Source organism: Trichomycterus rosablanca, chromosome 14 (genome assembly GCF_030014385.1).
Source record: "Trichomycterus rosablanca isolate fTriRos1 chromosome 14, fTriRos1.hap1, whole genome shotgun sequence".
NCBI classification, from domain to species: Eukaryota; Metazoa; Chordata; class Actinopteri; order Siluriformes; family Trichomycteridae; genus Trichomycterus; species Trichomycterus rosablanca.
Window position 1 is genome coordinate 6,105,012 of NC_086001.1, and position 23,676 is coordinate 6,128,687.

The 23,676-nt window shown below is 37.3% G+C and overlaps 1 protein-coding gene across 7 annotated transcripts; it reads left to right on the forward strand.

The window, feature by feature from the left end:
* The first annotated feature begins 17 nt into the window (after positions 1 to 17).
* micu3a (mitochondrial calcium uptake family, member 3a) lies at positions 18 to 22,104 on the forward strand. Of its 7 annotated transcripts, XM_063008814.1 has the most exons (16): positions 18 to 276; positions 2,083 to 2,230; positions 4,299 to 4,330; positions 4,551 to 4,629; positions 7,886 to 7,933; positions 9,619 to 9,701; positions 9,959 to 10,030; positions 11,836 to 11,877; positions 12,943 to 13,041; positions 14,697 to 14,711; positions 16,189 to 16,283; positions 17,110 to 17,281; positions 18,836 to 18,944; positions 19,061 to 19,218; positions 20,342 to 20,406; positions 21,438 to 22,104. In XM_063008814.1, exons 1-16 carry the CDS (start codon positions 19 to 21, stop codon positions 21,442 to 21,444), a joined length of 1,482 nt encoding a protein of 493 aa, XP_062864884.1. In that variant the 5' UTR covers position 18; the 3' UTR covers positions 21,445 to 22,104. The 7 variants fall into 7 exon arrangements, with proteins under 7 accessions (XP_062864884.1, XP_062864885.1, XP_062864886.1 ...); XM_063008815.1 differs by lacking the exon at positions 20,342 to 20,406 and having other exon boundaries at positions 21,441 to 22,104; XM_063008816.1 differs by lacking the exon at positions 14,697 to 14,711.
* The last annotated feature ends 1,572 nt before the right edge of the window (positions 22,105 to 23,676 follow it).

A 23,676-nucleotide genomic window follows, 5' to 3' on the forward strand; every position in this document is an offset into this window, starting at 1 on the left:
GAGCCCATAGCCGGAAAGATGGCGGCTGCTCTGCGGAGAGTATCAGCGGTGATAGTGAGCAGCTCGGCGATAAGATCAGGAGATAAAAGCCGGGCTGTGAGCAGGTGGACGGCTCGGTACCAGGATGGAACCCGGGTGAGGAGGAGCGGAACGGCGATAGGGCTCGGGCTCGGGCTCGCAGCTGGTGGAGCCGCAGTGATGTACTTCAGTTACCGGGGAGCGCGCAAGACAACCTGGCAGAACGCACCAGTGCTCCCAGTGCTCGCAGAGGAACCGGTGAGCAATGTTCACTCACATCAATAATAACAACAGTACTACTACTGCTATTAATAATAATAATATTAATATTAATATTGAATAGATGATTCAAACAAGACCAATTGTAAGCACACACATATATATATATATATATATATATAAATAAATAACAGTACTACTACTGCTGCTATTAATAATAATAATAATAATATTAATATTGAATAGATAATTCAAACAAGACCAACTGTAAGCATATATATATATATAACAGTACTACTACTACTGCTATTAATAATAATAATAGTAATATTAATATTAAATAGATAATTCAAACAAGACCAGTTGTAATCATATATATATAATAGCTGTAGTTGTATGCTGTTATTTTCATTATCATATATAACATAATTATTCATTAAAATTGAACTTGTAATCATTTACACATTATTTATTATCAAATGTCAGTGAACTTTCAGATTGTTAGCAAAGCAAAGTTCAAAGTCAAAGCCAGTCTCTGTGAGGATAACCACAGCCATGTTCCAGTGATATAGCTCAGTGGTTAAGGTACTGGACTAGTAAACAGAAGGTTGCCGGTTCAAGCCCCGCCACCACCAAGTTGCCACTGTTTGGTCCCTGAGCAAGGCCCTTAACCCTCAATTGCTCATCGTGTTCTGCTTATTGGTCATAAGTCGCTTTGGATAAAAGTGTCTGCTAAATGCTGAAAATGTAAATGTTCTGGCAGTGAGAGCTTTCATTAACCCTGTCCCACTTGTTGAGCCCAGAAGACATGATATCATAAGCTAACACAAGCCTGAGATTGCTTTATCGTTAATGCCCTTGATTGCTCACTTCAGAGGGCGTTAAACAATTCTGCATTCTGCTTGTTTTACTTGATTTTAATGGAGACATATTCAGGCTCTGGACATTCTGTTGGTTATGCTGCTCCTAACATCAGCTAATTAACCTGAACTGGATGTATTACATCCCCTTGTAGGTGACGTGTATTCAAACGGTCTTGGGATGTCAGTGACGGACGATGTTCAACATTAAACTTGAACTAATGAATCATGTGTAACCTGTAACTACCTGTCCTGCCATGAATGTAACCACAGTGTGAAACATGACATTAAAATCCTAATAAAGAATTAAATACACAGTGGACACAGTGAAAGTTGAATCATACTCAGTATTGAGGAATTAAGGCCACGCCACAAAACTATATGACAAATAATTTGTTACACCACTATACTGCCTTCAATAAAAGTTTTTTGTGTTTCAATAATTTACTAATTTACTAATTTACAAGACTGCTATGAAATATTAATCTCTCACATGTGTGAGTAAACTTTTGACTTCAACTGTAGCATATTGACACAGTGTCTATTCCATATATGTTCACAGTGTTCAATATTTGTAAGTGAGCTGTTTTTTGAGCTATATTTAGACAGCAGGATATGAACTATTTACAAACACGGTGCTCCACCAAAAATTCTGATTATGAAGCTGCACACCCTCTCATTGTTTAAAAATGCAGTCGGACTTGTTAACGTTTTTCTGGATCAACTAGTTTTGAATTTTCTTTACATTAATAATCTAAATGTTTTCATTCTCTCTGTAGATAATCTGAAAGTAAAATGAAAGCCTGTTTGATATTTAATGTGATAATATGTCAACAATTAAAGGCACAGCTGTGAGCTGTGGTTGAATATTTTGAAGGAACTATATTGTATAACTAATAATCAGTTCATGTCTGGTTGCATGGGTATTATATTATAAGTGTAATTTAGTTCCACCTGTCTGACATTCCTTACTCTGCCCTTACAGACCCAGCCTAATTATTTTGACAGTGGGGACGTGCACATGTCCTCCCACGAGCATCGTTTCCGTCTCTTCAGCTCAGTGGAGTATGAGGGGCAACTCTACATGACTCCTCAGAACTTCATCGAGTCTGTCACCATGAGCGAGCCTAGGAGTGAGTAAATGTACAAACACACACACACACACACACACACACACACATCTCCCTCTCATTATCAGCACCTCAAAGCCTCCTGTTCTCTCCTTTTATTTTGGGATTTGGGGTTTAATCCTTGTGTTTGCACGCTTAATCCTAAATCATCAGTCCAGGGAGCAAAAATAGATGTTTAGTGTTTAGGAAATTATACCTTACATCATACATTACAATTAGAATGCACAGTCATGATTGGAATTGATTTACATTGTGCATGAAAATCTTTTTCGTCATTTTATGATATGTGAAGCAGGTAGTGATTGGGTGATGCAGCAGTAAATTTCAAGCCCACTACCTCTGGGATCCATAGTTTGAACACTCAGTGGTGTGGCTCAGATGGTTGGTTTTCTACATACATACATGATTGGTTCTATCTGAGAGAGGTAGATCTAGATGACATTTTATATTATCTAATACAGCATCTTTAAACTATGAACCGACTTCAAACCATGTCACACCACTGTTATATGAAAGTCTATGGTCAGTTTAAAGTAATTGTATAGTGTCCATCAATATGCATTGACTGTTTTGTAAATTAAAAAAGCACCATTTCATCAACCATCAACTCAGAAAAGCAGCATTGAACACTACATAATTTTTTTCTTACTGTTTATGAAGATGTGGAAGCAATGGGACAACAAGCCTTAACATAAGGCCAAAATAACCTGTGACTGATTTTAAAAGAAGGTAAAGGGTGTTTTATGGCCTAATTAATCTCCCCACTTGAATGCCATGAACAATTTATTAAAAAAAATGCAAAAACATTTTAGTGAATTGCAAATCCATCAAAAATCGTAATCCTGGGAAACAGAAAATAAAAATAAAAATTGAACCACATTGCTGCAAAATGCTAATAACTTGTTTTAGTGACCTCTTGAAGCTGTTACTTCCAGCTAAAGCTTTGCAATAAAGAAGAAATATTAATAATTGTGAATACTTTCTACTCTCTTAATGTTAAGGTTAACATACATGTGTTTGAAGAGAAATATTTGCTCTGGAAGTATAACAAATAAAATATAAAATTGTTCAAACACTCAATGCACGTGAAGTATTTTATCTTAAATACATATCTGGTTGTTTTTGAGTCAGTGTGTATTTCTGCCCTCTTATTACTGCTAACACACATGAGTCAGATATTCCAGATGATCTGGTGTGCTGGTGAGCTCAGATTACCTGGATCAGGTGTGTCGGGAGCTGTAGAACAAAAAATTGGGCTGATGCTGTTAGCTAATAATCATATTTCCTTTAAGGGTTGGACTGTGAATATGAGGACTTGAACTAAGGTGTAACATTTATACCCTAAACATTTAAAGGGACTAATGAAACACTGTGTTTTTGACATAAAGCTGTAATAACACTGTTGACACCTAAAGACTTCTTGTTGTTTAGGCTAGCATTTACTTAGCTAGCAGGTATCCAACAAGTGAGGATAGTGTGAAAGGCACAAGGAAAGTGAAAACATCACAAAGCCATAAGGAACCATGGTCCCCAGTTTTATTAGTAAGTTGCTGAGAAAAGACTTAATGACCAAAATTACACTTTAATTTTGTTTAGCGTTAATTCTTATATGAATGGTCATATGTTCCTGCATCTTTAAAAAGGTGAGCAGTGTAAATATGAAGGTGTTAATGCAAACTTAAAGCTTTTAGAAATGTTGTTGGCAGGAAAATGATTAGAGCCTTGAGCAGTTTTCTTGATGCTTAACTGATGCTATAGGTTTCGCCTATTTTTTAGCTACATTAGCCTTGTAGCTTTCCAGACAAAAGATGGGAAATATAAGGGTGTGGGAATAAGAACAACTAAACATGGGCAATAAGCAACAGGTTAGAATAATTTAGTACAAATGCGACATTGTAAGAGAACCCGGAAACATTGACCATTAAAGAAAAGCCATTGCAAAAACAAAATTTGTAAGGTAAATTGGAATATATTGTATAGGACGTTTTACAGTATATTGACTGTAAGCAGTTCACCTGTCTGTAAAAAATAAAGATGTGTCACTAATTCTTACTTTCTTACCCTTGATTAGATAAAAAACAGTGGAGGTCCCTCACTAAACAGGTAAACACATTCTTGCTTCTTATATTTTCCAACATTTAGAACTACTGTAGTCTTATGCTTTGAAAGTGTTCCGGCCAACCTACCTTTATTTAGTGTATATTACAACACTTAAGCTCCAGCCTGCTGTACGCATCATGTACAGCTGTTGGATTAGGAACTATGCTACTGCATGTGTCATGTTGTTTATTTGTGTCTTCCAAACTTTTTTATCTGACCAAAGGAGTTGGAGAAGATCCTCACGGAGACTCCGCCAGTTTGGAAAGGGAGTTCCAAACTCTTCCGAAATCTTCAGGAGCGAGGTGAGGAGCTGCATACCACTAATGTTTGTATTGTACACTTAATGAATGCATTAACCTTAGAGAAACTGTGTTCAGTAATGCATTCTAGTAATGTGTTTCAATACTGTGTCACAGTAGGTGATAATAGTGGAGATTTGGCGTGTTCTTCCTCTGCCTTTGTGGGTTTTCCACAGATACTTTTTGTAGCATGTGGCTTAAGATTTACTGAAAAATGAGAAAAATTCAGGAGACTTTGGGAGAAATTTAAGTTAGTCCCCAAGCAAGTTTTTGTTCCACTTACTTTTAAGCCAATCTCCCACCAGATTCTCTAAACTTTATTCTTGTTAAAGAAAAGTTCTGTCCCTGTGAGACTATGGCTCAGTTCATGAGATAATGGCAATTTTTTTGTCTTAGTAAACTCTGCTCTTCAAATGTTTTTGTGCTGACTGGTCCAGTTTTTACACTGAATGCCCTTCCTGACACAACTCTCCTACCCACCCCTCCACACATACTTGAACACTGCTGTTTAGTCAATAGCACTGCTGAGATTTGAACCCCAGATCATCAGATCTCAGCAGTAGTGGACTACTGTTGCCTAATTCTGCTCCTTAAACATTTTCGGCTAAATACATTACACCTCCTTGTTTATGTCACTACATAGCTGAAGTCTCAAAGCTTTTGCATGATACAGCTTTTATTTCTGAAAGAAAATGCCAAATAAAACTGTTTTCTTTCAAAAGCAACACCTTGATAATTTAGGATTTGTCACCTTGACCTTAAAAAGGTATAAAAAAAAAAACCTTTAGATTTACACTTAATTTTTTAAAGCATTATAAATAGCACACATTTATCAGGAACGTCATTTACAGTAGGATATAATTTAGTCTCTTACTTTTGTAAATCTGTAAATTATTTGTAAGCTTTATTTTTTCTTGTATCAGCAAGCTTTGCTGGCTGCATTTCGTTGTTGCATCTTTTGCATACAGGCTTGCTGTGCTCATTTGCTTAGGTATTTGCACACTGCAGTCCTAATGCTGCTAGTATTGACCAACGGCTGCTGCATAGGCTATTTGCCCAGTCATCTTTAGCATTTTAAACAGCAGTACACTGAGTAAGAGGAGGGGGAGGAGGAGCTGTTTCTTCATGTGGATAAAAAGCTGTATGTTTAAGCTATCGAACACAAGAGAAAATTAATTATCACAAATAACATCACGGCTGTGATTTTCAATAGTCGTACCAGCAAAAAACAACCAGCAAGATATAGTGTATTATCCGTGTCTGGTTTCCTGAGTGTTTGGTTGAAAGCAAAAGACTTCTGTCTTTTAACTCAGCTGTTAAATTGTTTTATGTTTACCAATCAGACTGATTGGCAGAACATCCTGATTGTTCAGAGCAATCTACTTAGCATGGCAGAAGCATTAGCTTATTCTTTCACAAACTATATTTTACCAGACCAACTCCTGGGTAGATTTCTCTATTATTCCAGGTTTTCTTATTTGATTATCATCTGTTTGGAAGCTGGCAGTGCCAAATAAAAAACATTAAAAGCAAGTGTATAGTCCATGAAAGATTATACCTCAAAAGCTGCAATTAAAGCATTTGCTGGTGCAGGGCTGGTGCAAGGCTTGTAGTTAATTCCTGACAGCCATAATTACACATTCAATTTGCACAAGCGCTAATCTCAGCAAGACTGTGAAAGGTAATCCCACCTGTCCCTATAATAATGATCATTTTAATTGTGGTGTTGTAACTCACATTATGGTCTGTTGTGCAGACAAACCCTACAGTCTGATTCAGTTAGAAATTGATTACTTATAAAATGTATTTGTCAGTATGGTATGTCTCCAAAGAGCAGTTTCTAAGGTAATATGAATGCTGACATGATCCTCCAGAAGTGGCTAGTTCACCTCAAAGGTAATAGTTAATAATAGACAATGTGTGTTAATATCTAACTAAAGCAATTACTAGTCATCGTTTATCATATTCTTCACAAGCAGGAGTTTATGGGTGGTGTACAAGAAAATACTATAGGCCACAATGCTTGATATCCACAGCTAATCATTAGTTTGTTTATTATTAATTCATTCACTTGTTTTATTCTTTAACCATCCTAGAAAGACTAAATTACTATCTGGACAGGGCACTAATCCACTGCAACATACCATTTCATTCACTCATTCTTCAGATGGTAATTGTGCTAAAGAACTCAACATTGTGACGAAGAATGAGGAAGAATGACTTAGTGAGAGATTTTGGAAAACGCAAAATGCTCGTGGTTTAGTTTTTCTGATTGCTGGAAAGACAAGCTGATTTTTTGCACCCAGATCCAGTAAATGGTCAGCTTCATGGGTCTTGGGTTCTTCTCCTGGAGGCGTCCAAGTCCGCTCGTCTGAAACACTCAACTTAGCCACCCGAAACTATCAGAAGCCCCAGTACACTTAACGTATGAATGCTTTCAGTAGCTGTGCAGAGGTAACGTATCCCCGTATCCTCTCAAGCACAACATCCTTAAGAGCTTACATCTTGTATCTTCTTTCACATGAGTGGAAACAGAAGTATGGACAGATTCAGCTGTCTGTCACAGTCTGTGTGGGCCCGATGAGAACCCAAAGCTGTTCTTTAAGCCTAGGGGGCATCTTTAAAGATCTTATCTTCATAAATAGGGGAATTGCTCGGGGTCTTCTATCAGATGATGGGAACAAAAGATAAGTTGAAAAGATAATGTCATAGTACTTTTTCATTTTCATTATTTCAACCGCTTTATCTTGGTCAGCGTTACAGCTGGTCCAGTTTCACTATGAAACACTGGTCACAAGGCATGAATACTCTGGACCGGGCGCCAATCTTTTGGCCACCTCTCTCCTCAGACGTAGCCAATCATGTCTGTGTTGAGGCCTGGCTGGTTAGTGGCACCACTGTCATTTAAACCTGGATATCAGCGGTGGGTTGGCATAATAAATCTTTGTGCAACCCAAGCAGTCATAGGATAGCTGAAAAGAAAAATCCAGTAAAACACATTTATTAAAACATGAATTTGTTCATTTCAGAAACAAAGTTATTAAATAGCCATATCACTCTTGTAAAATGGCTTACCTGAACACAGCCAGGCTTCATTTTTGAATGCAGCCTGTAGAATATATGTTTGGGAGTCTGTTATCAGGAGTCAAGATGTATAAAAAGTATGAAGAGTGGGTATACGGGACAAGGTCTATCAGTGTTTTGTTGCTGTGTTACTCTCTATTAGCTGAATTAATGTGACCCTGATTTTATCTTGCAGGCATCATCGCGTACACGGAGTATCTCTTTCTGCTCTGCATCCTAACCAGTGAGTAGTTCCTCTATCACTCACTTTTTCTCTCGATTTTTGTTAATGTTCCCTTTGTCTTTCTGTGTGAATTATCTCCTTTTATTCTTTGTCCATTTACCATTTGAACTCTGGCTGTTTCTCAGACTAGTGCACACTACATTATATTTAATAGGCTCAGTATTAGATGTTAAATGCATTTGCATCATAATTTGCAACCCTGAACTGTGCTACCATTTAGTCATATTTACTAAAAATGTGAATCACATAAAGAACATGTGGTACCTTATACCTGGCTTAAAACCGACGTGACATGCATAGGTTTCCTACTAGTTTGGGTTATAACACACCAGTGCAGGAGACTCAGAAAATAGATTCATATTCTGTTTCATCTTATTTAATGTCCACATGATTCACTCAGCACAGGAAGAGACAGACCTATTTTTTTGGTTTCTGAAAGGAACAAACACTCCATGCACTAGGTTCTGAAATAGCTCTTGCATTATAGACTTGTTGAGTTCGGGCTTTAAAGCGTGTGTCTTCACCCTTTCCTGCTTTGCTGAAGCACTTCAATCAGCACCTCACCAGAACACAGCAGTCCTGCCTTCACCTACCGTTCCCACAGCAACATAACACCACAGAGACATGTGGCCCTCGACAAGGTCAAAAACACACCTGGAGCAGGTGATGAAAGCAAGAGCTAGAAAGACGGAGACCCTTCTAATTAACTTCCATGGTGGAATTAGGCAGCATAAATATTTGGATTTTAAATAATTGGCAGTCTTTCTTCAGATGCAAATTTCAACAAAATGCACTGATGTTATGTTGATATATTTTCAAATAAAATGATAGTCACATGATGAAGCTTTGTAAAATTTATAGTTTTTATTTACCACCTTCATTGTAGTTTGTAAAGATGGAAATGGAGTTTGCATAAAATGATAAGTTGCTTTTTTCCAAAATGAAGTAAGACTGGTGCTTCACAATTGGGCACGAAGGGCCGCATGTTACAGCAGTGTTTTGGTAGTCTTGATCTATACAGTGGCTTTTTGGGATGTCACCCTCTTTCTTGTTTGAAGCCGATGATTTTAATTACTATTGCATGATTATTTTAATGAGAGCAGAGAACGTTAAGGATGGTAAGCTTTTTATATTATAAAAAGCTTCAGGCTGAACTCTGAACTAAGTCTCATCAACAGAGTATTTGTAAGAGATGGTGAAACACAGACCAGCAAATGATAGTTTAGAGCTTGTAGCTGAGCATTTTACTGGTTTTGTAAAATTAAGGTCTGTTGGACAAGACAACACTTTGCAACATAAAAATATGGGACATTACAGTTACACCAAACATGACTTGTTTGGCGGAGCTTAGGACAAGTATTGTGGAACACAAGAAGAAATGAATACCGTGCCTATAAATGGATGTAAGCTGTAAAGACATGCTACATGGCCAAAACATTCTAAATAATGAGGTAATGTGTTCTGACATAAAATAAATAATATGCTTAAATTTTGAGGTTGCAGTTTGGGGAACAGTTCCTGTTCTAGCATAACTGTGCCCCTGTGAGCAAAGCTAGGTACACAAAGACATGGGTTGAGGAGTTTGGTGGGGTGGAACTCATATATAGGTGACTACAACTGCACCAAAAATACAACTGTGTCTGAATCTTTACGTAAGTGATTTGCTGTATCTTTTTTTTCCTCAGAGCCTCATGCTGGATTTAAAATAGCTTTTAACATGTTTGATGCTGATGGTAACCAGATGGTGGACAAGCAAGAGTTTCTGGTGGTAAGATGATCTCAATTCTCCCTCTATAAGATTCCCAGTTAAAAAAAAAACTATTATCTCCAACACTGCATCTACCTGTCAGAACCAGAACCTAAACTTTGGTCTACACACTTAACATGTTTACTTAAGTGAGGATTTTTATCACTTATTATGTGTATTCGGCCTTTTAGATTTTTCTATTTATTTAGAGAAAATTGTATTAAAAAAAGAGACAAACATCACCTATGCTATCATCTCACACGATCATCTTTGTTCAGCTACAGGAAATCTTTCGGAAGAAGAATGAGAAGAAGGGAAGGAAGGGAGACGTTGAGAAGTCAGCTCAGCTGGTAAGTGGACTGGAGATGAGAGGGACTGAACTGGCAAGTTTATTATCAGACAATAAGTAGCATAATCTGAATCCAGTCAGTAACATTCAGCATAAGCTCTGCATACAGAGATAGACATGTGATGGCATGCAGGTTTTCCATGTTTTTTTAGTTTTGGCACAGTTTGGAGGATGGACAACGTGTCAGGAGGGACCAGGACAGGGAATCCACTGTGGATGTTTTGTAACAGCTGCTGAACTAGATTTGGGGTTAGAAGTTGGTTTTGAGAGTGAGAACTGTTTTGTGGAAGAAATGGATTTTAGATTTGGAGATGTACAGTATTTGGAGCATCTTCTAAGATCTGAGTTTTAGATTTTGGTTTATTTGCAGTTGTGTTGCTAAAGGTGGTGATTTGGCTTTTGGGCAACTTTTCTTCCTTAAATAAATAAATTAAATGCTGTTTAATAAAATGTGTTATTTCCCTTTGTGTAGTGCACTGTGAGATTAAAAGTATGTGGACTTACCTTCTAATGACTGAGTTCAGATGTTTCAGCTAAATTAATGGCTAACAAAAGTGTAAAATACATTATATGCCTTCAACTTTGTGGCAACCGTTGGGGGAAGGCCATTTTCTGTTCCATTATGACTGTGCCTCTGTGCACAGAGTGAGGTCTGTGCTTTTGCCTGAATGGCTAAATTTAGACAAGCACACAACAAGATGTTGTGAAAAGCCCTTTTACAAACATGGAGGCTATTATATCTTCACAAAGGGGGAAAATACTATATTACTATATTAACGCCCATTGTCCTTAATATGACCTTCAACAAACTCATGGCCAGGTGTTCATATACTTTTGGCCATATAGCGTATCATACTTTGTTTGATTTAAAAGGCCTTTTTTGTAGTGTGTGTGTTTATATAGTAAATAGCAAATTTCATATTTTATAGATGGGTGACATCTTTCTTGCTCAGATGGTCATGATGAGATAAAACCATCAGTAGATTTGTGCAGTTTTACATTCACACATGTTCATACATATGACTTAAAAATTCTTTAAAGTTATGCATTAACACATATTTAATCCTAAAAATATTTAAATCTAAAAATATTTGCTTTCTGTTTTTATTTCACTATTATTTTTGCTCTGAAATTGCTTAAACAAATTTGAATGTGTTTTAATATCTCAAGTAGAAGCAATTTAATTATTGAGTGTTATACTGGACCCCAGAAAAATAATACTAAGACCTTGAAATAGTGTAAAATACATTTACTCAGTTTAACAAATGTAAGTAGCTCGGTGCATATTTTTGGTCTATTGTTTATTAGAACGTTGTGAGATCAGGTGTCTGTTTTGGCCCTGCAGTATCTGGTGTTGATCTTCACACCACAGTAGAGTAATTCAAGCTATAAATCTTTTCTAACTTACCTAACAGCATCATTACATACTAGTGTAAATGCATTCCTTAAACACTGTCTTTAAATGCTGGAGCAGCTTGTTCGTTTACATGCCCTTTGAGTGTGGAATTTCTCAGCTTCTGATTGGTGGAAGTGCTTAACTGAAATATTGTTGAAAAGCTAATACACTTTTTAAGCTGAAACATATTCAGTTTAATGGTGCATTAAGTAAATGTTAAGCATTCCCTGTTTTTGATCCTTCAGATTTTACTGTGTTTATTAGAGCTGAGTGTCACTGTAGGGGGGAGAAAATGATTGTATTGTTTCGCTTGTATGATTTAACGACTTGGCATGTTCTAACATGTTTATTCCTCTCCTTCCTCCTTTATCATTATTTCCTCCTCTTCTGCCTCCCTGAATGCCGTGTAGAGTATGCAGCTCTATGGATATCAGGTCGTCCCTGGCAACAGTGTATGTATCTTCCACTGCCTGTAACCTTTGACCTCAGTGTTAGATGTGGAAAAGTGGTGGGAAAACAGGGGTGATTTTAGAGAGTGACAGATCAATCAGAGTGCTCATGGAATAAGCACATGGAGTCAGGGGGTCGATTGATTGGTTTTATTTTTATTTTAGTAAGCAGGTTGACCCTGATTTATGTAAATTAGATTAAATTGATCTGATTTGAAGGTAACAAGTCCGTTCCAAACTTCATCAGTGTCGAATTTTCTGATTTGAACAGAGATCACTGGTGACGCTGCAAATGTGTTTTCTATTGAGCCACCAGCCAAGTGTTTTAAAGCATTTAGTGCACCATGGTGACCTTGTGTACACACACACACACACACACATACACAAAGAACTTTGACTTCATTACTCCCTCTGATAGATACTAAAATAAAGATGACCTGAACAGATCTGAACATTGTAAATAAATGATATCGACATTTATCGACATATCGATATTTCACATTTTCACATGTGCACCTGTATGACCTGTACATCCTTAGCTTTAGCATTTTAGATTCAGTATATTTACTACATATATTAACATACTGTATATACATGTAAAACATATAAGATATGCAAAATAACATACAGTTTGTTTTTGTATATCCAGACCCCCAGAATTCAACTTTTACCCAATGCCATATCTAAAAATCTGCCAAAAGCAACAAAGGCACAGAGCATCGCTAGGTGGTGATTGGAGTGGCAGAAAACAAAACAGGCTTGGGATTGTCAGTTATATTAACTTACACTTAGTTTTCATCACTGACGGAATTCAAAATTCTATGAGACGGTGCCAAAAAGACGATTTTTTTTTTAGAGCAAAGAACAACCGCCTTATCCAACAGACCTACATTAGCTCATGAAGGCCCATAAACAACACTAACGTGTTTAAATAATCTCATGCAAACCTTGAGCAGCATATTGCTAACAAATCTTTTTGTTCCATTTGCATGCGTTTCTTTCTTTAAGCCCAATCTTAGCCAAGTTAACACACTAATGGTCACCCCTGTGGTGCCAAACCTCCCTCAGGTGTCAAAAAAAGAGAGTCCAGAGAAGTGTGTGGCGCGGAGCTACTGGGAAGTGTTGAGACGAAGCGCCAGCCAAGCGCTATTTTCTGACCTGGCAGAGGTACAACTTCATTGCTCCGTCCCCTCACTCCCTCATTTTTTTCCACGTTGTTTTATTCATCACACACAGCTGTCTCCCTTACGTTATGTTACAAATAAAAATATTCTTGGATGAGTTTCTTCTTTTGATGAAAGTGTATTAAGACAGAAAAGTGGTTATAATAGGCCAGTTCATAAAATTGTTGTATATTGATATACTTGTACTTTATCTGTTTTATTTGTCAGTATGTCAGCTGTACAAATAGAAAGATCTCATAGGATTTGTGGTACTGCAGTATTTTGAACTGGAAGGTGCCTAAATAATAGAATAAAAACCCTGAATAATAGGTACCCTGGTAAATTGTGAGCACTGGAGATGTAGGTTGCTGGAATTATAAGTCAGTAAGAACATAGGGAGCAGAATGATGGGGTACTGTGAACATAGGACTTTTAAAGAATAGGTACCTGGGAACATAGGGAGCTGGAAAAGGGCACTGTAAACACAGGAACCTTAAAGAATAGGTAATTGGGCCCATAAGTATTGAAAAATTAGGATCTGAAAACATCAGCACCTGTAAATATAGGGGGCATGTTTTTATTGTGATTTTCTGGGGTTTTTTTTTATGTTAGATCATGTCTGTACTGTACACCTGGGTGCACTTGTAGCTGCGGCCTTAACAACTCTGTGTGTGGGTTTCAAATTCACAAATGTTTTAGGTCTCTTACCAGTATAAATTCCAGATGGGGCACACAGTTCAGTGCATGGCATCTGAACAGTCATGATGTCTGTTTGGCCTGCCAGACTGTGTGGAAAGGTTGTAATGGTGAAGAGTTTCAGTGTGTTTCAATGACACTGCAGTGTACATCTGCTCTTTATTTACCCAGTCTGTTACACAAAGTAAATGTGTGTGTATGTGTGTGTGTGCATGTGAAAGAGATAGTTATTCAGGTCCTAATATTCCAGATGACACTTACGTTGGGTTTGAGAGTGTGTATATTTGCCAGTGTCTGATGAATGAGTGTCTGATGAATGAGTGTGTGTAGTGTGTATTACTCATCTCAGTGGCTGGAGTGGCTAATTACTGTTTTTCACCTGGGTGTGAAGATCAAACACAAAATACCCTTAGGTGATGACTCCACCCCACAGGGAGCGTGGTTGTCTACGGTATCGTGTCATGATTTGGCAGTAATGTCTTCCAGGAACTGTGACATAATATTCTTTATGTCACTTTTCCATGAAATAGAGGTATTAAAATCAGTCAATACCAAAGCAAAGTTTTGGAGTTCTTATAAGTGTATTTAAATACATTTATATAAATACATTTAAATACATAAATATTTAAATATGTCTATAGCCCCATTTGCTATAAAAGCCTCAGCTCTTTTCTGAAGGCTGTGCGATTGATGTTAGTATGTATCTTTGGCAGTGTGACCATTATCTTTATTTCCTTAAGCTTTAGGAACAGGTTTGTGGTGTAACTGGGGCTTATGTCACTTTTTAGGAAAAGTAGGGAGAACGTTTCATGGCTGAGCATTTAAGCAAATTTATCATTAATTTAAACACAACTTGTAATTAATTTAAGACAAGGTAGCTTTTAATGATATTTTAGTGCCCTACGTTGACTGGGTTATTGCTCTTTTCTCAATGAATATCTCACAACAAACACCATGGAGTAGGATTTTAATCTGGAGGTATATCAGAGGCATGGGAGCGCTGCTGCAGCTCTTCTTTGGTTTGGCTTGAATGCACAGATAGCACTTGGGGAAGTCTCATAACCATTGCCTGGTTTTAACCAAGTTTAGCATGATGATCTCCTCTCATGTTCCTGTTATGGTGCTGTAGCATGAGTGGAGACCAAACAAACGGACCAAATTTTTCTTATCAATCGACTTTTATTCCAGCCTTAAATGATCATGTTGCTAGGTCTTAGCATTTCATAATGCAGTAAACCTTTTTCTCTTAAAATCTGGTTGTCTACTGTGGTTTAACACTTTTAAAAAATATAAACATGTTTGTTACTCCAAAGATTTCACTTCTATAGAAAATATATTTAAAAAAATCTCAGTCATATTGAAAGAAGATGTGGCCTCAGTACCTAAATCCTAGTGAAGGAGGCATTGCCCTTGTACCAGTCAGTCAAGAAGATGAGGCCTCTGTTATTGTCATTCACATTTAAGGAGTTGTACCCTCTTGACCTGTCAAGCCCAGTAAAGAAGATATTGCCTCCTGTAACGTTTCTGTAACTGTCAGTTACACTTAAACAGGCTGTGTACATGTCAGTCGTAGTAAATGAGATGTAACCTCTGTACCTGTCAGTCCAAGTAAAACAGCAGTTGCCTATGTAGCTCAGTCATTGGGAAGGAGATGTAGCCGCTGTACCTTTCTGTCACAGTGAAGAAGGAGGTGTAAACTTTGTACATGTCAGTTTCAGTCCCACTACTAGTAAAGAAGCTGGGTCTACGTACCTTTGATTCACAGTTGAGAAAACATGGTTTCTTATAATGCTAATCCTTTTCTAAATAAAGCATTTTAAAGTGGAGACATGCGGACAGCAAATTTTCCAAGCAATGCTATTTTATTTAGCTGCTTGCATTATCCAATAAAAACTTATCCTGACAACCAAACTTTAAGAGAAAAAAAAGCAGATAAAAAAAGACATGAAGAAAGAAAAGGGAAGGGGAAAGTTGCACCCTTCAAGAGGGAGGTGAAATAAATTCCCACTGGTGTATTTATGTGAATGCAGCCTGCATTTGAAGTGCATGGCTCTTTGTGTGTTCATGCATTGGTCATTGTGTGCTCATTTGTCTTCATCAATAATTGTCTGTGTACATACTGTATGTCTGGAGTCTCTACGTCGTAAGTGTTCTGTTTATTTTGTATTTGTGGATGTCTGTGTTTGGCAGTTTTGCTGTTGTGTGTCCCTTATATTTATGTCACGCTCGTCCTTCCATCTTTATGCCTGTCGTGTAAAGATGGCTGTATCTGTGCAAACGCTGCCAATGTGCTGAAGTTTGTGAGTTCGGTGAAGCAGAATGAATTGATGCACTGCTTAAATTAGGCACTGACTGGCACCTTGGATTGTTTTGGAGCCCTTGATGGACAGCACCGTTGTCCAGTTATCTTTGGCTTTTATCAGTCACTGCTTTTTCTCTTGTTTTACAATCACAGCGAATGGATGACACCACCATGATCGACACTACATTGCTGGTGCACTTTTTTGGGAAGAAGGGGAAGGCCGAGTTGACATTTGAAGACTTCTACAGGTACTCTTAATACTGTTTAACTCTTACATTCACAAAAAAGGCTTTAATATGTTCTAATGTGTCTCTTAGATTTAGACAAAATAATCTTTTATTTGCTTTTTATTTTTCACATTTACAAAAAAGCTCCCACATTCACTAATGTGAATTCAAAAATAGTGCCTCAAATTCCACTAACCTCAAATTCACAAAATGTGCTTCTAATTACTAATTGGTGTCTCACATTCCCCCCAAAAAACTCCTCTTAAATTCAGACAAATGCTTTTACACTCTGTTTACATTTACTGTTTACTTTCTAACTTTTATTTCAAAATGCTTTCACATTTATTGGGGGCACTGACGCTCGGTGGGTAGCACTGTTTCTCTACAGCAGGAAGGCTCTGGGTTTGATTCCCAGATGAAGCAATGTTTGTGTGGTTTCCTCTGGGAGTTCAGTTTTTCTCCCACAGTACAAAGACTAGGTAAATTAGACATTAGGTAAATTGGAGATACATAATTGGCCGTGATGGTGTTTGAGATTGGACTTGAGTGTGAAACATGACCTTAGATCCTAATAATCAACACTAAATAATTTAGCTACATTTACCAAAAGTGCTCTGATATTTCCTTATTAACTTTTCATATTTACAAAAAAAATCTCTCACATTTAGACCAAATGCATCAAGTCACTGTTTTAACCAAGGAGATACAAACAAACTACTTTCTATATAGACAGCCCCAAACCGTGATGTTTTTCGTTTTAGTAGCATTTTGCCAAAGGGTTTACAAACGCTTCATGAAAAAGTTTATGCAAAAGATAAATGGAACCATCAATCTGTATTTTTCTCAGATTTATGGATAACATCCAAACAGAGATGTTGGAGATTGAGTTTCTGACATACTCCAAGGGCATGACCACAATCAGCGAGGAGGATTTTGCACGGATCCTGCTGCGCTACACCAACGTAGAGGACATCCGGAGTTACCTGGCAAATGTGCGCCACTCCATTCCTGATGAGAAGGTGCTATTACATTTTTGGATTAATGATACTTCCTTAAACTGTATTCAGTCACCTAAACAATTTTAGATGAAACATTTTAAGTAATACAAAAAAGTCACAAAAAAGTCACTTAAAATCTTTTGTAAATATAAACAATCTTTAAAATTGATCCATGTAACTTACTCCAAAAAGCTGAGACAGAGACATGTTTACTTAACTCAATAATCTGAAGTACTTTCAAGCCCATGTAGTTCTGTTTATTACACTAGCATAACGATTTCTCATACAGTACAACTGATGGCTCAAATGTCACGCTTATTAAATCGTGGTTTCTGGCCTTACGCTACATGGATTGAAATTTTACACATACTTACACAGTATTATGTATGGTAAATGGTGAAAAACCTAAATTATTTGCAATCTTTAATTGAGAAATGTTCTTTTTAAAGTTTGGCACAAAGTAGTAAACCATGACACATCTTTGCTTGTAAAGACTGAGCCTTTATACTGATCACGATACCTTTACCCATTATCAGTTGACCTGCTTATCGTGAAATGTTTTAACATGGTGTAACTTGATTATTCTATAAACTGTTTGCTCCTAATTTGTCCCAGTCAAACGTTTGTTTGACAAAATGCAGTTAAGTTGGTCAGTAAAAACATCAAAAATCTTTTGTTGGACTTCTGTCAGTTAAATAAAAGGTTCAAGAGAATTAACAAATCACAGAGTGTGTTTGTGTTCGTGTGTAACATCAGCTTGTAAGCTATAGTGTAATCTAACATCTCTTCCTGTCACCTCTGCCCATCAGTTCCACATCAGTTCTTTCACTTTGTTCACCTCTGTGATTGACAAGTCTCTGCCCCAGTAGTATCATGTTCTGTCAGGTTGGGTGCTCTCAGTAGTGAATAAAGGCAGACCTTCTCGAGAAAGTGGATGTTTTGGTGCAAACCTACATGGTGTCATGAAGCTCTTTGTTCTGCTTGAAAGCTCTGTCGTGTGTAATTTGATGAGCTTTTTGTTAAACCATGAGCACTGAACTCACTGAGCTGTTTAGTCACATGGATTCAAATTCAAAAGATTCAAAGTAATAATAATGATGAAGGTGTTGTTTAGGCTCAAGTTAATAAAGTGGCTTAATTAAAGTGTTTGTGCATGTGTACAAAACACTAGAATATTTAATGAAGTAAAAAGGTAACCATAAAAACTAATATTTTAAAATGCTTAAATAATTGTATTTATTTTTTGGCAACAAGCATTATTTGGGGGGAAAAGAAATTTTTTCAATAAATCCAGACTATTAAAATAAATTCAGATTATTAAAATAAATTCAGATTGTTATGCTGTGAATGGTTAGTTTGGACACCCATGGTCACATTCAAATTGATCTGTTAATTTCTAAAGTATAAATATACAAACTTAAAAATTGCTTTTTTGTCCAATTTATTTGCTTTATTTAATATTTTGCATAACAAAAATATTTGGACTATGAATATGATGAGCGTTTTAGCTTTTAGTTTTTATTCTGTTTTATATTTGTGCTAAAATTTGTTTTATTTTCTGCTTCCCTTCTGCAGGGCATCACATTTGAAGAGTTCAGATCTTTCTTCCAGTTTCTTAACAACCTTGAGGACTTTGCTATCGCTATGCAGATGTACAACTTTGCCTGTCGCTCTATCGGACAAGGTAAAGTGATTAAGACCAGACTGAGTTAGTGTGACTGGATGATCTGTCTGGTATTCATGTTTTTTTTTTTTATAATACTGTATTAGAAATGTGCTGTCTGTTCGTTTGTGGTTTAGATGAGTTTGCAAGGGCGGTATATGTGGCGACTGGACTGACACTTACACGACACCTGGTAAATACCATCTTCAAGATCTTCGATGTGGACCATGATGACCAGCTAAGCTACAAAGAATTCATCGGTATCATGAAGGACAGGCTGCATCGTGGAGGCAGGGTAAGACAACAACATAGGAATATAGTGGGTTTCTTTATACTTGATGAATCTGTGTGTAGCCGTGTGCTACAGTGTAATTTGCTAGTAAATGGGAAAGGACGTGTTAAGACTGGGGGGAAAAGGGGGAAATAAATAGAAACTCACAAGTATAAAGGTACACAGTTTTACCCTTTCACCCAAATACACAGCAGAGACAGGGCAACGGGATCTCAGCGGTTAAGATACTGGACTAATAATTACAAGGTTGTGAGTCCAAGCCCCAGCACTGACAGGTTGCCCGTGAGCAAGACCCTTAACCCTCAGTTGCTCGAATTGTATTCAGACGTAACTGTAAATTGCTTTGGACATAAGCTTCTACTAAATGCCACAAATGTATATTCAGAGACGCGACTGGTGTTTGCAGTTTTGAACTGGGGCTACTAGTCTATTTTAAAAACACACCCAGTATCTCAACAATGTGACATTTATTCAGTCAGTGATTTGCTATGCAGTGGGTCTGGGGCAAACCCAGAAATACAACCTGGCGAATCAGTGGTGACACTGCGGTACAATTATCACAGCATGTTTCCATCTAGTGGTGATCAGTAATACTACATTCAGGTTTTGATAACCTGAGTATCTTGCCATAATTGATATTAAGTGTTACTGCATCAGGACCTGAAAGACTCGTGAAACAAGGAATTTCTATAGAAAAATTATTAAGAAGAAAAGTATTAAGGTGAAAATAATTCTACTGTGATAAATACAGCCACATGGGCCCAAGCCCATAACTGAAAAGCGGAGAAAATTTGTGCTGTAGACAAATTAGTTCACAAAAAGGACAATCCAGACTGTTATCAGCCAAAGGTGCATATGCCAACATCTGTCATGGTATGTGGTGCATCAATACTCAATACCCAACTTTTCCAGAAATGAGGTTTGAAATTGTAACATGTGTAACATGGGATAACAGAAACAATCAGAAAGGGGGCAGTTACTTTTTCAAACCACTGTATGTACATTTAACTTCTGAGTGAACCTTTCCTCTCACATCCTGTTACTTGGACTTGTTTCTCTCCCAGCTTCTGTACCCAACTATAATTCTCTTTCTTTCTTTCATTGCCTTTCCTCGTTCTGGCTGCAGGGTTATAAGGATGTAGAACATTTCACCTCTTTTAGGTCGTGTCTGAAGAAGGAGCTGGCAGGAAGATAAGTAGCAAAGCCGCCGCAAACAACAACATACGTTCTACCTGGACCAGTTTCTTTTTCTCTGCATGTTGTCTGATTCTTACAGGGGTACAGTCACATGTAACTGTTGTTAATGGTAGAAAGGACCGTGTATCACCAGAGAGAGTGGTAAAACAGAACCAGTGATGTCATGTGTCTGTATTATGTATGTGTAAAAGTCACCTCCCAAGAATCAGTGCAGCCACATAAACTAGGAGGTGCAGGTTTTATCAGTAGAGGCCAATTTGGGAAATATTCTGTTTTTGTCATAAACAAAATACCATCACTGACCCATCTATGCTTTGATAAATTGTTTTAATGTTGCCAAGTGTGACTGTTCCCCTTTAACTAACAACAGAATAGTAAACTCATTTATAGGCTAGTCACAATTCTTACAGAATTGTATAGGTCCAGAATCAAAGGTGACCTATAATTGTATATCCCTATAAATGATCGAAATGGGAACAAAAACTAATATAAGGAGAAACATAACAAGCACAGATGCTTCCGGGCAAGTGGTTTTGCATAATACAATATTATTTAATATTCTGTTCTGTGTGATGTAAACAAATGCTAAAAAATCAGTGCACTACAATTTTGTATTATGATGAGAAAAGGAAAAGATTTAAGTAAATTTAAAAAGATCCTGGGTTTATTCCTGGGACACAGATGGCAGGAGCTTCAGTCATAAAAACTTCTGATCTGACATCAAGAGAACAGTACTGGTCTGAATCCTTGACCCATTACTAACCTCATATTACACAGTTTAAATTGTGAGTGAAGCAGAGTCCATTATGTACTGTGTGCTAAGAAAAATAAATACTGTAAACACTAACTGTGTGTTTATCAGCTTAGCTATACTTAATTAATCAACCCACTATTGCTGCATGGACCAAACATTACCAAACAGTGATACACTGATTACATCGTTGTTGTTTTTTCAGTTTGATATGCCTTCAGCACATGAGCCTACTAAACAACATACTAACGTTCCATCATTTTCTCCCATGCACCAGGTGAGTGGTCAGCCGTTTTTCAGCTGTGTACGATCAGAAACAGTAAGACTGGCTCAGTAACCCTGGCTACAATTAAAGAAGTCTCCATTCTTGAGCCCACATCATTATCTTCATCAGAAGTTTACTGAAGCCACGTAGCAGCGACTGGGACGACAGGAGTTTTCTCAGCTCTATAATGCATGCTCTGCATGACTTGGTCTTCTATCAAACCTTCATTCTTGTCTGAACTATGACTTTTATTAGTAATGTATAATGCCGCAGATACTTGTAAAACAGATCCACATTATTTTAAATTATTTAAAAGGTTTTCAGGATGACAGTTATATACTGTGTATAATCTTGTACTGCATTTTAACCAGAAAGCATCTGCCTTAGAAGCAGTGTTGAAGTGAGGCTGAGTGAATAGGCAAGAAAGTAATAAGAATAATTGTAACTATATGACCAACTTCTGCACTAACTTTAGCATTTTGCGGTAAGGCCTAATAATTTCTGTACACAAAAGAGATCAAGAAATGCCTTATTGATAAAATGTTTAAATATTGCACTTCACTGTTATTTATTGTTACATTTAACAAATGTAAAAAGAAATATATGCATAATGCTAATAAATGCTAATTTATTGCAGAAATATGTTCCTATAATAAAAATGAAGGCAACTGGTAAATACATTCATGGTTTTGCTTTATTAGTTGTGTCAGTGCAGAAGTTTGTTCAATCATTTTTTTTTATTTTAACTGTCACTCATATTAGTATCTTAGTGGGAGTCCTGCAAAGCTCACACCAGGAGTTTGCAATTCTGAAAAATAACTTAGGCCAGCTGTAGCCTAGTGGTTAAGGTACTGGACCAGTGATCAGAGGGTCACTGGTTCAAGCCCCACCACTGCCAGGTTGCTGCTGTTGGGTCCTTGAGCAAGGCCCTTGACCCTCAATTGCTCAGACTATACTGTAACTGTAATGTAAGTCGCTTTGGGTAAAGGTGTCTGCTAAATGCTGAATATGTACAAATGTAAAAATGTAATAGTTGCTGTATGTTTTTAAAGAGCAAAGACACTGGGCAAAGCCTTAGCCTAGTGGTTAAGGTACTGGACTAGTAATCGAAAGGTTGCTGGTTCAAGCCCCACCAAATTATCCTCAATTTCTCAGACTGTATACTGTAACTGTATTGTAAGTCACTCTGGATAAAGGCGTCTGCTAAATGCCGAAAATGTAAATGAAAACTGATGTGAAGCACCAGTGTTTCGTCCTAACACACACTTAGAAATTACAACAGCGCTCTCAGAAAGGTAAGTAGATCTATCTACTAGTTTATGGTAATGGTAATGGTGGGTAGCACTGTCGCCTCACAGTTCGATCCCCAAATAAGGCGGTCCGGATCCTTTCTGGGTAGAGTTTGCATGTTCTCCCTGTGTCTGTGTGGGTTTCCTCCGGGAGCTCCGGTTTCCTCCTACAGTCCAAAAACATGCAAGTGAGGTGAATTGTGTCAAAGTGTGTAAAACATGACGTTAAAATCCTAATAAATAAATAAAATAAAATAAAAAATATCTGACCATACAGACCAGTTTTGTACAAGCATTTGGTGAGTTATTTTTTCTGCCCAACCTTGGTAGAGACCAAGAGACCAGTGGTTCATGTACTACTACTTTGTAATGGTTGTAGTCAAACTAGCTCTAACTGTATAGACACAGAAAAGCCACAACAGGAGACCATGTTACTAATGTGAATGTTTTTATACTATTAATAAGGTTGCTGTATGTGTATTTTTAACCAGCATATTTTCAGAATAAACGTTTTATTTTATCTTTATCAACAACTTCATCCTGGTCAGGGTGGCGGTGGGTCCGGTTTCACTGAGAAACACTGAGAAACGCAAAAGAGGAAACCCCCGGACAGGACGCCAATCCTTCGCAGGGCTTATTATATATTACAAATATTTTTACACATTAAACAAATCTAATACCAAGAAAATTGGTTCACTTTGTAAACTGCAAAATGTCATTAAATATATATATATTAAAAAATGAGGGTTTAGTGAGCGGAGGTTAATTGACCCCGTCATGTTTTGTTTTTCGCAAACCTTAGTCCAATAAGATCACTCAGGTCAATAAGCAGCCAATCAGAATAGAGAGGCGGGACAATTTTAGCCAATCAGGACGGATAGCAAGGATTTGGGAGGGGGCGTAAAATGACGTGTTATGCTTGTTGTCTTCCGTGCGTTAGCCATTACGTTTAACTTAAG